At 49.4% G+C, this 15,058-nt stretch overlaps 1 protein-coding gene across 4 annotated transcripts in view; it reads left to right on the top strand.

Annotated features, from left to right (window-relative positions):
- Window positions 1-15,058, top strand: part of fbxl19 (F-box and leucine rich repeat protein 19) — a 57,664-nt gene that overhangs the window by 9,212 nt on the left and 33,394 nt on the right. For all 4 annotated transcript variants that reach the window (XM_079878864.1, XM_079878863.1, XM_079878865.1 and 1 more), the window contains 6 exons: window positions 4,999-5,184; window positions 5,572-5,715; window positions 6,931-7,017; window positions 8,648-8,830; window positions 9,656-9,688; window positions 10,476-11,539. In XM_079878864.1, coding sequence (XP_079734990.1) covers window positions 5,014-5,184; window positions 5,572-5,715; window positions 6,931-7,017; window positions 8,648-8,830; window positions 9,656-9,688; window positions 10,476-11,539 — 1,682 coding nt within the window. In that variant the 5' untranslated portion in view covers window positions 4,999-5,013. The remainder of the gene's footprint in view (window positions 1-4,998; window positions 5,185-5,571; window positions 5,716-6,930; window positions 7,018-8,647; window positions 8,831-9,655; window positions 9,689-10,475; window positions 11,540-15,058) is intronic.

A 15,058-nucleotide genomic window follows, 5' to 3' on the forward strand; every position in this document is an offset into this window, starting at 1 on the left:
CTCTATACGGCCTGAGGTTCGTCTGCGTCGGACCGTGTGAAGGCGCACCGCTGGCTCTGTGCTCGGCTCCTCTAGTCCTCATCAGTGATTCACTCCCAGCCTTTAGTGATCGAGAGAGCGGCAGTGGAGCGATCCGTCCGGGATCTGTCCCGATCATTAGGGTTAGCCCTAACTCTATACGGCCTGAGGTTCGTCTGCGTCGGCCCGTGTGAAGGCGCACCGCTGGCTCTGTGCTCGGCTCCTCTAGTCCTCATCAGTGATTCACTCCCAGCCTTAGTGATCGAGAGAGCGGCAGTGGAGCGATCCGTCCGGGATCTGTCCCGATCATTAGGGTTAGCCCTAACTCTATACGGCCTGAGGTTCGTCTGCGTCGGCCCGTGTGAAGGCGCACCGCTGGCTCTGTGCTTGGCTCCTCTAGTCCTCATCAGTGATTCACTCCCAGCCTTTAGTGATCGAGAGAGCGGCAGTGGAGCGATCCGTCCGGGATCTGTCCCGATCATTAGGGTTAGCCCTAACTCTATACGGCCTGAGGTTCGTCTGCGTCGGCCCGTGTGAAGGCGCACCGCTGGCTCTGTGCTCGGCTCCTCTAGTCCTCATCAGTGATTCACTCCCAGCCTTTAGTGATCGAGAGAGCGGCAGTGGAGCGATCCGTCCGGGATCTGTCCCGATCATTAGGGTTAGCCCTAACTCTATACGGCCTGAGGTTCGTCTGCGTCGGCCCGTGTGAAGGCGCACCGCTGGCTCTGTGCTCGGCTCCTCTAGTCCTCATCAGTGATTCACTCCCAGCCTTTAGTGATCGAGAGAGCGGCAGTAGAGCGATCCGTCCGGGATCTGTCCCGATCATTAGGGTTAGCCCTAACTCTATACGGCCTGAGGTTCGTCTGCGTCGGCCCGTGTGAAGGCGCACCGCTGGCTCTGTGCTCGGCTCCTCTAGTCCTCATCAGTGATTCACTCCCAGCCTTAGTGATCGAGAGAGCGGCAGTGGAGCGATCCGTCCGGGATCTGTCCCGATCATTAGGGTTAGCCCTAACTCTATACGGCCTGAGGTTCGTCTGCGTCGGCCCGTGTGAAGGCGCACCGCTGGCTCTGTGCTTGGCTCCTCTAGTCCTCATCAGTGATTCACTCCCAGCCTTTAGTGATCGAGAGAGCGGCAGTGGAGCGATCCGTCCGGGATCTGTCCCGATCATTAGGGTTAGCCCTAACTCTATACGGCCTGAGGTTCGTCTGCGTCGGCCCGTGTGAAGGCGCACCGCTGGCTCTGTGCTCGGCTCCTCTAGTCCTCATCAGTGATTCACTCCCAGCCTTTAGTGATCGAGAGAGCGGCAGTGGAGCGATCCGTCCGGGATCTGTCCCGATCATTAGGGTTAGCCCTAACTCTATACGGCCTGAGGTTCGTCTGCGTCGGCCCGTGTGAAGGCGCACCGCTGGCTCTGTGCTCGGCTCCTCTAGTCCTCATCAGTGATTCACTCCCAGCCTTTAGTGATCGAGAGAGCGGCAGTGGAGCGATCCGTCCGGGATCTGTCCCGATCATTAGGGTTAGCCCTAACTCTATACGGCCTGAGGTTCGTCTGCGTCGGCCCGTGTGAAGGCGCACCGCTGGCTCTGTGCTCGGCTCCTCTAGTCCTCATCAGTGATTCACTCCCAGCCTTTAGTGATCGAGAGAGCGGCAGTAGAGCGATCCGTCCGGGATCTGTCCCGATCATTAGGGTTAGCCCTAACTCTATACGGCCTGAGGTTCGTCTGCGTCGGCCCGTGTGAAGGCGCACCGCTGGCTCTGTGCTCGGCTCCTCTAGTCCTCATCAGTGATTCACTCCCAGCCTTTAGTGATCGAGAGAGCGGCAGTGGAGCGATCCGTCCGGGATCTGTCCCGATCATTAGGGTTAGCCCTAACTCTATACGGCCTGAGGTTCGTCTGCGTCGGCCCGTGTGAAGGCGCACCGCTGGCTCTGTGCTCGGCTCCTCTAGTCCTCATCAGTGATTCACTCCCAGCCTTTAGTGATCGAGAGAGCGGCAGTGGAGCGATCCGTCCGGGATCTGTCCCGATCATTAGGGTTAGCCCTAACTCTATACGGCCTGAGGTTCGTCTGCGTCGGCCCGTGTGAAGGCGCACCGCTGGCTCTGTGCTCGGCTCCTCTAGTCCTCATCAGTGATTCACTCCCAGCCTTTAGTGATCGAGAGAGCGGCAGTGGAGCGATCCGTCCGGGATCTGTCCCGATCATTAGGGTTAGCCCTAACTCTATACGGCCTGAGGTTCGTCTGCGTCGGCCCGTGTGAAGGCGCACCGCTGGCTCTGTGCTCGGCTCCTCTAGTCCTCATCAGTGATTCACTCCCAGCCTTTAGTGATCGAGAGAGCGGCAGTGGAGCGATCCGTCCGGGATCTGTCCCGATCATTAGGGTTAGCCCTAACTCTATACGGCCTGAGGTTCGTCTGCGTCGGACCGTGTGAAGGCGCACCGCTGGCTCTGTGCTCGGCTCCTCTAGTCCTCATCAGTGATTCACTCCCAGCCTTAGTGATCGAGAGAGCGGCAGTGGAGCGATCCGTCCGGGATCTGTCCCGATCATTAGGGTTAGCCCTAACTCTATACGGCCTGAGGTTCGTCTGCGTCGGCCCGTGTGAAGGCGCACCGCTGGCTCTGTGCTTGGCTCCTCTAGTCCTCATCAGTGATTCACTCCCAGCCTTAGTGATCGAGAGAGCGGCAGTGGAGCGATCCGTCCGGGATCTGTCCCGATCATTAGGGTTAGCCCTAACTCTATACGGCCTGAGGTTCGTCTGCGTCGGCCCGTGTGAAGGCGCACCGCTGGCTCTGTGCTCGGCTCCTCTAGTCCTCATCAGTGATTCACTCCCAGCCTTTAGTGATCGAGAGAGCGGCAGTGGAGCGATCCGTCCGGGATCTGTCCCGATCATTCTGATCATAACTTTTTTTTAGCAGTTAATTATACTTTTTAAAGAATAATTAACTGCTACCCTACATGATATTTCCTTATATGATATATAATATATATCCATTATATGAAAACAGCATGGATATATTTCTGATAACTTGTTTAAAGCTTCATTTTTAAATGCTTTTCCTTTTCCCCTTCATTATGAGATCTTATGTCATTGACCGAGAATTTAGGGCTTTGAATCGGTTAAAAAAACCTAATAAACTTATTAAATGCACAGTTTTCTGTTAATAATTACATCAAACACATTTAACAAAATTTAAAACACACCATATTAATTGTGTAAGTGAAATTATATTTTTCCCAGCCTCAGTAATTCCAGTAAATCATCAGTGTTGCTTGTACAAGCGTCAAGAGCAGGGTTAGAAAATAACTTTTCCACTCAGCGGCCATTCAGAACTTCTACTAGCCAAGAAAAGAGAAGAAAGTAACCAGATTAACTACGTCACAATCATATATATATATATTTTCAGTTCCTCTTTCATTCTCATCCTTTTCACCATAAATGTGTTTTAGTTGGACAGACCAATACAGTACAAAGAACATAAAAAAATGTAGGATGTTGGAAAATAACAATGTCTTTTCTGTTCACCAAATGCTTTTAATCTTCGTTATTGCTTCAATGCTAATGAACAAGTGCGCCGTTATTTATTGCGTAGTGACGATGTGAAAGATATGAGCAGATTCTGCGTAATGCGTTGTATTTAATATATCATGATGACTCATACTTTTTTGCGCTAAAATCTGCACAGATTTGGCTTCACGAACTTTCCCAGCAAAGTGAGTAAACGTAATAAGTAACGCCAAATTGACTCGTGCTTTGACAGCGTTTCCCGCCACAGCTGATTTTAACCCGCATTTGGCGAGTGTTCATTTCAAACCCTGATCAAGAACGTCAAGAGCACGGAAAGGGTTAATGTGGAGACCCGCTTGGCATTCTGGGTATTTGATTGGCAGCATGTGATGTCCTGTCCTGACCTGTGTGTGTGTGTGTGTGTGTGTGTGTGTGTGCAGGTGAATGCCGAGGCGATGTCTGGCAGTAAGGCGCTGGGAGGCGCGTGTGTGTGTTGTGATGTCCTGACCTGTGTGTGTGTGTGTGTGCAGGTGAATGCCGAGGCGATGTCTGGCAGTAAGGCGCTGGGAGGCGCGTGTGTGTGTTGTGATGTCCTGACCTGTGTGTGTGTGTGTGTGCAGGTGAATGCCGAGGCGATGTCTGGCAGTAAGGCGCTGGGAGGCGCGTGTGTGTGTTGTGATGTCCTGACCTGTGTGTGTGTGTGTGTGCAGGTGAATGCCGAGGCGATATCTGGCAGTAAGGCGCTGGGAGGCGCGTGTGTGTGTGTTGTGATGTCCTGACCTGTGTGTGTGTGTGTGTGTGTGTGTGTGCAGGTGAATGCCGAGGCGATGTCTGGCAGTAAGGCGCTGGGAGGCGCGTGTGTGTGTTGTGATGTCCTGACCTGTGTGTGTGTGTGTGTGCAGGTGAATGCCGAGGCGATGTCTGGCAGTAAGGCGCTGGGAGGCGCGTGTGTGTGTTGTGATGTCCTGACCTGTGTGTGTGTGTGTGTGCAGGTGAATGCCGAGGCGATGTCTGGCAGTAAGGCGCTGGGAGGCGCGTGTGTGTGTTGTGATGTCCTGACCTGTGTGTGTGTGTGTGTGCAGGTGAATGCCGAGGCGATGTCTGGCAGTAAGGCGCTGGGAGGCGCGTGTGTGTGTTGTGATGTCCTGACCTGTGTGTGTGTGTGTGTGCAGGTGAATGCCGAGGCGATATCTGGCAGTAAGGCGCTGGGAGGCGCGTGTGTGTGTGTTGTGATGTCCTGACCTGTGTGTGTGTGTGTGTGTGTGTGTGTGCAGGTGAATGCCGAGGCGATGTCTGGCAGTAAGGCGCTGGGAGGCGCGTGTGTGTGTTGTGATGTCCTGACCTGTGTGTGTGTGTGTGCAGGTGAATGCCGAGGCGATATCTGGCAGTAAGGCGCTGGGAGGCGCGTGTGTGTGTTGTGATGTCCTGACCTGTGTGTGTGTGTGTGTGTGTGTGTGTGTGTGTGTGTGTGTGTGCAGGTGAATGCCGAGGCGATGTCTGGCAGTAAGGCGCTGGGAGGCGCGCGGCGGCGGCGCACACGGTGCCGGCGCTGTCAGGCGTGTATGAGGACCGAGTGCGGCGAGTGCCACTTCTGCAAGGACATGAAGAAGTTCGGAGGACCGGGCCGCATGAAGCAGTCGTGTCTGCTCCGGCAGTGCACCGCGGTGAGTCCCCATTGATAGGCGACAATGACCAGGGACAAGCCATTATTAAAAACTGGAATTTTTCTGGATTTACAAATCCTTGGGAACTTTTGGGATAATGTAAGGACACAACTGCATGAAATATATCACACTGTGAAAGTTATTACAAAAATCTTACATATTGTACCTTTAAGTGTGTGTCGGAAATATAATGGCTAAATGTAAAGCTTCAGCTTCTAAGCAATTGTAAACACGCAGTTAATAATGTTGTGTTTACCTTTATTTAGCATTGACCACTTGTGATCAGATTGAGCAAAATGCATCTTAATCCCATGTGCAAACCTTCACACATTTTCTCCCTGGTTAGTTTATGTGTGTGTGTGTTTTCCCCATGGGTCTCTCCTGCAGCCGGTGTTGCCGCACACTGCCGTGTGTTTCGCGTGTGGTGAAGCGGGGAAGGAAGATACGGTGGAGTCGGAGGAGGAGAAGTTCAGCCTTTCTCTGATGGAGTGCACAATCTGCAACGAGATCATCCACCCCAGCTGCCTGAAGGTCTACCAGCACATTTACCAGCACTCATTACCAGCACTCTTTACATTACCAGCACTCATTACCAGCACTCATTACCAGCACTTTTACCAGCACTCTTTACCAGCACTCATTACCAGCACTCATTACCAGCACTCATTACCAGCACTCATTACCAGCACTCTTTACATTACCAGCACTCATTACCAGCACTCATTACCAGCACTTTTACCAGCACTCATTACCAGCACTCTTTACCAGCACTCATTACCAGCACTCATTACCAGCACTCATTACCAGCACTCTTTACCAGCACTCATTACCAGCACTCATTACCAGCACTCTTTACCAGCACTCTTTACCAGCACTCTTTACCTGCACTCTTTACCAGCACTCTTTACCAGCACTCTTTACCTGCACTCTTTACCTGCACTCTTTACCTGCACTCTTTACCAGTACTCTTTACCAGCACTCTTTACCAGCACTCATTACCAGCACTCTTTACCAGCACTCATTACCAGCACTCATTACCTGCACTCTTTACCTGCACTCATTACCAGCACTCTTTACCAGCACTCATTACCAGCACTCATTACCAGCACTCTTTACCAGCACTCTTTACCAGCACTCTTTACCTGCACTCTTTACCTGCACTCTTTACCTGCACTCATTACCAGCACTCTTTACCAGCACTCATTACCAGCACTCATTACCAGCACTCATTACCAGCACTCTTTACCAGCACTCTTTACCAGCACTCTTACCAGCACTCTTTACCAGCACTCTTTACCAGCACTCATTACCAGCACTCATTACCAGCACTCATTACCAGCACTCATTACCAGCACTCATTACCAGCACGCATTACCAGCACGCATTACCAGCACTCTTTACCAGCACTCTTTACCAGCACTCATTACCAGCACTCTTTACCAGCACTCTTTACCAGCACTCATTACCAGCACTCATTACCAACACTCATTACCAGCACGCATTACCAGCACGCATTACCAGCATGCATTACCAGCACTCTTTACCAGCACTCTTTACCAGCACTCTTTACCTGCACTCATTACCAGCACGCATTACCAGCACGCATTACCAGCACGCATTACCAGCACGCATTACCAGCACGCATTACCAGCACTCTTTACCAGCACTCTTTACCAGCACTCATTACCAGCACTCATTACCAGCACTCTTAATGCTGACCATAACATCATCAACTCTCTCCCGCAGATGGGGAAGTCCGAAGGCATCATTAACGATGAGATCCCAAACTGCTGGGAATGTCCAAAGTGCCACAAGGAAGGAAAGACCAGTAAGGTAAGACTGAGGTAAAACATGATGTAGCGTCTCTGTTTCAGGACTGGTCTTGCCACACCTTCTTTAAAGGTTTGGTTTTCTGCTAAAATGAAAAATATTTAATAGATTTTGGTCCATAAATCTGTCATTTGCCAACCGATTGAGATGGACTATAAAGACTTATAGGGCCCTATTTTAACGATCTAAGCGCATGGTCTAAAGCGCACGGTGCAAGTTCACTTAGGGCGTGTCCGAATCCACTTTTGCTAGTTTAACGACGCTCCTGGTGCATGGTCTAAAAGGGTTGTCCCTATTCTCTTAATGAGTAATGGTTGTGTTTTGGGATTTACGTGCGTTAAACCAGTCAGAGTCTCATCTCCCGTTCCCTTTAAATGCCAGTTGCGCTCGCGCCATGGCAGATTCGCTATTTACATGATGGAATTTGATAGTGGAAAGACCGAACGCGTCTCCAGAGCGCAAACGGAACTGCTCGTGCACAAGCAGAACATCTACGGGACAAGCCGGATTCACCATATCTTTATGTACACAATAATAATATTTTACGTTGTAATCTTTTTATTTTAAATATTTGGCATGTGTGTGTGCTGCTGTGCGTCCCTGTGTGTTTAGTAAGCAGAGTGTATGCGCGTTGTGGACCCGCCTATAGGCGCACATTACTAACGCGCTCATTAAATAACCTCGCATTAAATTAGAACACACCTCGTTCTCAGACCAGCACACCCATGGGCACAAATGCATTTGGTATTTAAACAGCGTGGCGCAGGACGTGAAAATGATAACTGCGTCAGGCTGAAACTAGCAAAAAACACTTGCATCGCGCTTGGCGCTGCATTGCGCCGGGTGTAAGATAGAGCCCAGTATGTCATATAAAAGGCTAATTTTTTCACATACATACAGTACACTCACCTAAAGCAATATGTGCTATATAGCAAATCTCAATAAGCTGATTTATTATTTTGCCGCAGGATGTAACTGTTATTGCCAAGCTCTTTATATCAATTTGGATATACAGTGTATCCAACTTTATCCTCTTGCATACAATAAATTCACGTACAGCGGTTCTATAATATAGCAAATCTCAACTGGTGGAATGTTTATATTGTCTTAAAATGTAGCTATATTATCGCCCAGCTCTAATCTGATAAATGCAGCTTTAAGGCATGAAGGTATTCAAATATTATAAACGTTAACATGATTTTGTGTAAAGCTGCTTTGAACAATGTGTGTTGTGAAAAGCGCTATACAAATAAAATTGACTTGCTACGTATTCCACGTTCTTGTAAATTCTGCTGTTTTGTCACCAAGATAATGTTTCGATATTCCAACTTTTTTTAATTTCATTAAGTTTTTTATTGTTAAAAATTGCAAAAATCTGTTCTGAAGGTAGCAAACTGAAAAGGAAACGTAACATTTAACGTGTTCAGTCAGGCCTGGTTTTGCACGATACCTCAGTAATCATGCACGATCTTGCAAATCAGTTTCCTAAATAATGAGCATTTAGATTTCATGCCTCCAACAAACACATGATAACATTTGATTTATAACTTCAGCTTGTTTATAGAGAATCTGTGGCAGAATGATGTCACTGTTATAACTTCAGAGTAATATAAGGTTTCTGTCTGGTCTGCAGGATCAAGGAGACGGTTTAGGAAAGCGACGCATGGACAACGGGGAAGTGAGTCGCTGGAAGCTCACGGATGATCCTCCTCCCAGTAAGAAGAAGAGCTTGTCTCTGGAAGACTCGACACGACAAGACGGGCCGAAACGCAAGAAGGAGAAGGACGTGCCTCAGGAGGGAGGCTCCAAGAAGAAGGCAAGTCCAACAGCAGATTCATGGACTGGTGCAATGAAATCTTTCAGTCTAGCTTTAGATTCAACTCTCACTCATATGATTCTACAAGAAACAACAGCTGACGTAATATCAAACATGGAGAGAGAAACTATTTTTATATCTAGTGTTTAAAGAAGGGATGCACCGACGTGAACATTTTGGCCGATACCGATAACCGATAATGCTTTGTATTTGAAAGCCGATAACCGATAAATTGGCCGATAAATCTGAATCCAAATTTTTATATATATATTTAATTTTTGAGAGCCTGATTACAAAAACAAAACTCACAATTAAAAGCCATGTCCCAAGCACACAATTAGAATGTTCTCATTCTAATTTTATGTAGCCTTCATGAAAGCATGTTTCACTTTACCGTATTTTCCTCTTTTGAAGAGATTCCAATCATATTTCAAGCAATTCAAAGCCATCATGTTGAACAGTGCACATCTGAAGCGTCTCAGCTGAAGGAAATAATCCATTATTTATTGGCTTTAATATATCGGCCAAATTTTCTTATCAGGCTGATAACGATAACAATAAAAATGATCATGTATCGTCCGATGCCGATATGGTGGCCAATATATTGTGCATCCCTAGATTAAATACAGTCACCAAAAAGGTCTGTAGTGTTTTAGAAAAGGCTACATTTTAAATTTGAAACTGGGCAAAGAAATGCGTGGTGATGTTAGAGAGTTTCGTTCATCAGAGAGTCCAGCTGCTAATATCAGACCCGCTCGGGCCGGGAGTGTTCGTAGCATGTGCCTGTATTTATGAGCACTGTGTTTTTCTGTGTTTCCCCGACAGATCAAAGGTGCCCGTGAGAAACATCTGAAAAAGGTACGACTGTCTCATTGTTGAAAATAATAGTTGTCAGAGGCTACGTTTACATGCAACCAAATAATCCGTTAGTAATGGGATTGACGGCTCAATCGCACTGAAAAGCCTTCATGTAAACACTTTAATCGATCCGATCGAGATCGATCCCAATGAGATTCCGATCGGATTGAAAGGGGCGGTTTATTCCTTTTCTAATCCGATCGAGAGAACATGTAAACACTTGATCGTATTGAAAATGGAAACTGAAAGGACTGCGCATGTGCAATGACCTAGAAATACCGTAATGATGTATGACGCGCTGAACGAGATGTTATTCCTGTTGAATAAAGTGTCGTATAAACGAGTTTCCCGTTATTCTATAATCCTCCGTTCACTGCGTGTGTGAAGTGGAGCAGGACAACGTCCCACCAGTGCTGGCTTCAGACGCTCATCCACAGACGACTGGTTTGGGCATTTTTACTGTCTGATCAATATAAGCAGCGGCACAACGGCTCATATGATCATTATCTCCAAATTATGACCAGAAATGGATAAATATCAAGTCTGCTGTTTAAAACAAATAAAGAGCCAATGTAGGAGAACAGTTATTATCTGCAAACAGTGTGCGCATGTCAAACAATCTATCCCGATTTGAAGCTTGTGACATATAAACGCGTACGTCAACCCGATCACATGTTCAGCGTTCATGTAAACACTACACTCCGACTGAAACAGAAGTTGTGCATGTAAACGTAGCCAGTGTCTCTCCTAAGAGGACTGCTCTTCACTGAGTTTCTGTCTTCTGCAGAAAGCGAAACCCAACTCCTCGGACTCCTCTGAAGCGAACGGGCCGAACGCATCGGTGTCAGTCGGTCACGGCTCCGGCTCGGCTCCGGCTCAGCCCTCGTCTCTGACGGCCAGCCAGGACCAGCGCTCCCATCACCGGGAGAAACTGGAGCGCTTCAAGCGCATGTGTCTGCTGGAGCGAGTGCGGGACTCCAGCTCCTCGTCCTCCTCCAGCTCTGAGACGGACTCTGAGTCGGACTCGGACTCTCCGTCTCCCATCGGCGCCTCGGAACCGTCCTCTCCGGCGTACGGGAGCATGCGGGATCGGGAGCGTAACCGGCGCCTGGCGGAGCTGGGCTTCAGCGCGAGCGAGGACTCTGAGGGAGAGAGCGTGCCGGAGCCGGAGCCGGAGCCTGACGAGCCGCAGCCGCAGCGCCGCCGAGGAGACGCTAATCCCAGAGTCCGCAAGCCGGTTCTGGACCCCGAAGCGGACGAGGACGAGGACGGCTCAGCGGATCGCGGTCACAAACCTGTGGCTCCGCCGTCTCCGCTGTCCGCCACGCAGCCCGTCACACACACACACACACACACACCGGACGGCCTGTCCTCCAAGCGCTCGAACGGGCAGGAGCGTAACGGGCGCTCGCGGGTCAGCAGGGAGACGCAAGAGAAGGAGAACTCCAACAGCACCGTCACTAATCACCGGCACGGCAAAGCTGTCCGCGGGAGCAAGCTGCGCGGCGGGAGCCGGCAAGCCCAGAGCAAGAGCGGCTCCGCGGCGGGCGGCTCTGCGACGGCTAACGGGAACAACGCCGCAGCTAACGCTAACGCTAGCGGCGTCTCTCTGCAGCGCTCACAGTGCCGGCCGCTGAAGAGGAGCGCTGTGCCCGTGCCCTCGCCCAGACCGCTGCAGATGGAGAGACACCTGGTGCGCCCGCCGCCCGCCTGCCCCGAACCACACCGCCTGCCGCTAGCCAGCGGAGACACACACACGCTAACCAGAGACGCCTGGCTCCGCGTGTTCCAGCAGCTCAGCCAGCGCCAGCTGTGTGTGTGCATGCGTGTGTGCCGCACCTGGAGCCGCTGGTGAGAGACCTGCCAACACATGACACTATTATTATTATAATAATACCTTTTATTTATAGGCACTCAATAAAATCAGTAAAAAACAAAGCTATGCAAAAACACAGACATACACATCAAACATAAAATCAACAAATCAAACAATCAAATCACTAAAAGCTGTTCTAAACTGATGTTTTATTATGAGCTTTAAAAACTATATCACACTCAATACGAGTGTAAGGCACGAGCATACGATTAAAACAAGTACAATGTACACACTATAGTCGACTCTAAAGAGGTCAGAAATGTAGCAAATTTGATTTTCTATGAAAACATTCTGTAAATCCAACCTTCCTCTTCAGTCCAAGAACAGCATTGATTGACACTAAACTGAAACACGACCTAAAGGCAGTTCAGCAGAAAAACAAATAATCACAGAACGATGACAGACAGTTCCACATGCCCCTGTAAAGGAGCGATTCAGATGAAAGAGTTTTATGTCTAACTGAATGTGTTAGATGTGCATCAGCGGAGGTTCATGAGCACCGCTGTTCTCGTCATCCGTCTCACTTCTGCTCCTGCCACTGTAGAGGAGAGTTATGAGATCCGGCACACAGATAGAGACAGACCTAACTTACCAGAGAATCTCCAAACCTCTAGCGCCACCAACAGCTCAGATCTACATTTATGTTAATGCTAATACCTTTTGACCTGAAAGGCCTATTAACAGAATGTTTTTATAGTGGTGCCAGATTCATTAGCTCTTCTTCACCAGTCTGTTTGCAGCTGTAATTTTAATTAATGTAATACATAGCATAAAATAGTCTTCTTTTTTTTTAATTCTATAGCACAAATGTGAAGTGGACTGAATGTTTTTGAAGGCACCAGGATTTGTTACACTTTGAATAATGAAATAACATTAGCTGTGAAATACATGTGTATGTTGAGAGATGATCTTTATCCTTCCAAACGATCGGCCGAATCGAGTCATTTGAGCTTTTGAAATGTTCATGCTGTATATAATAGCGGTGCACTGATATAATTCACGATTCATCAGTCATTCATCCAAAACCGATATCAATAACCAATACTTTACTTGTATTTCTGATTATCCAGATAATTAAATATAATGCTAAACCATAGAAAACCGTGTCCTCTGCACCTCCACAATACAGTGCGTGTGGAACGGCTCTCTGTCAGTCATGTGACGCGTGTGTTTGTCTGCAGCCTCTGTCAGTCATGTGACGCGTGTGTTTGTCTGCAGCCTCTGTCAGTCATGTGACGCGTGTGTTTGTCTGCAGCCTCTGTCAGTCATGTGACCCGTGTGTTTGTCTGCAGGTGCTGTCAGTCATGTGACGCGTGTGTTTGTCTGCAGCCTCTGTCAGTCATGTGACGCGTGTGTTTGTCTGCAGGTGCTGTCAGTCATGTGACGCGTGTGTTTGTCTGCTGGTGCTGTCAGTCATGTGACTTGTGTGTGTTTGTCTGCAGCCTCTGTCAGTCATGTGACGCGTGTGTTTGTCTGCAGCCTCTGTCAGTCATGTGACGCGTGTGTTTGTCTGCAGCCTCTGTCAGTCATGTGACGCGTGTGTTTGTCTGCAGCCTCTGTCAGTCATGTGACGCGTGTGTTTGTCTGCAGCCTCTGTCAGTCATGTGACGCGTGTGTTTGTCTGCAGCCTCTGTCAGTCATGTGACGCGTGTGTTTGTCTGCAGCCTCTATCAGTCATGTGACGCGTGTGTTTGTCTGCAGCCTCTGTCAGTCATGTGACGCGTGTGTTTGTCTGCAGCCTCTGTCAGTCATGTGACGCGTGTGTTTGTCTGCAGCCTCTATCAGTCATGTGACGCGTGTGTTTGTCTGCAGCCTCTGTCAGTCATGTGACGCGTGTGTTTGTCTGCAGCCTCTATCAGTCATGTGACTTGTGTGTGTTTGTCTGCTGGTGCTGTCAGTCATGTGACGTGTGTGTGTTTGTCTGCAGGTGCTGTCAGTCATGTGACGCGTGTGTTTGTCTGCAGCCTCTGTCAGTCATGTGACCCGTGTGTTTGTCTGCTGGTGCTGTCAGTCATGTGACGTGTGTGTGTTTGTCTGCAGGTGCTGTCAGTCATGTGACGCGTGTGTTTGTCTGCAGCCTCTGTCAGTCATGTGACGCGTGTGTTTGTCTGCAGGTGCTGTCAGTCATGTGATGCGCGTGTGTTTGTCTGCAGCCTCTGTCAGTCATGTGACGTGTGTGTGTTTGTCTGCAGCCTCTGTCAGTCATGTGACGTGTGTGTGTTTGTCTGCAGGTGCTGTCAGTCATGTGACGCGTGTGTTTGTCTGCAGCCTCTGTCAGTCATGTGACGTGTGTGTGTTTGTCTGCAGCCTCTGTCAGTCATGTGACGTGTGTGTGTTTGTCTGCAGGTGCTGTCAGTCATGTGACGCGTGTGTTTGTCTGCAGCCTCTGTCAGTCATGTGACCCGTGTGTTTGTCTGCAGGTGCTGTCAGTCATGTGACGCGTGTGTTTGTCTGCAGGTGCTGTCAGTCATGTGACGCGTGTGTTTGTCTGCTGGTGCTGTCAGTCATGTGACTTTTGTGTGTTTGTCTGCAGCCTCTGTCAGTCATGTGACGCGTGTGTTTGTCTGCAGGTGCTGTCAGTCATGTGACGTGTGTGTTTGTCTGCTGGTGCTGTCAGTCATGTGACTTTTGTGTGTTTGTCTGCAGCCTCTGTCAGTCATGTGACGCGTGTGTTTGTCTGCAGCCTCTGTCAGTCATGTGACTCGCGTGTGTTTGTCTGCAGGTGCTGTCAGTCATGTGATGCGCGTGTGTTTGTCTGCAGCCTCTGTCAGTCATGTGACCCGTGTGTTTGTCTGCAGGTGCTGTCAGTCATGTGACGCGTGTGTTTGTCTGCTGGTGCTGTCAGTCATGTGACTTGTGTGTGTTTGTCTGCAGCCTCTGTCAGTCATGTGACGCGTGTGTTTGTCTGCAGCCTCTGTCAGTCATGTGACTCGCGTGTGTTTGTCTGCAGGTGCTGTCAGTCATGTGACGCGTGTGTTTGTCTGCAGCCTCTGTCAGTCATGTGACTCGCGTGTGTTTGTCTGCAGGTGCTGTCAGTCATGTGACTCGCGTGTGTTTGTCTGCAGCCTCTGTCAGTCATGTGACGCGTGTGTTTGTCTGCAGGTGCTGTCAGTCATGTGACTCGCGTGTGTTTGTCTGCAGCCTCTGTCAGTCATGTGACTCGCGTGTGTTTGTCTGCAGGTGCTGTCAGTCATGTGACTCGCGTGTGTTTGTCTGCTGGTGCTGTCAGTCATGTGACTTGTGTGTGTTTGTCTGCAGCCTCTGTCAGTCATGTGACGCGTGTGTTTGTCTGCAGCCTCTGTCAGTCATGTGACTCGCGTGTGTTTGTCTGCAGCCTCTGTCAGTCATGTGACGCGTGTGTTTGTCTGCAGCCTCTGTCAGTCATGTGACTCGCGTGTGTTTGTCTGCAGCCTCTGTCAGTCATGTGACGCGTGTGTTTGTCTGCAGCCTCTATCAGTCATGTGACTCGCGTGTGTTTGTCTGTAGCCTCTGTC

The sequence above is a fragment of the Squalius cephalus genome (genome assembly GCF_949319135.1).
Source record: "Squalius cephalus genome assembly, chromosome: 8".
Classification (NCBI taxonomy): domain Eukaryota; kingdom Metazoa; phylum Chordata; class Actinopteri; order Cypriniformes; family Leuciscidae; genus Squalius; species Squalius cephalus.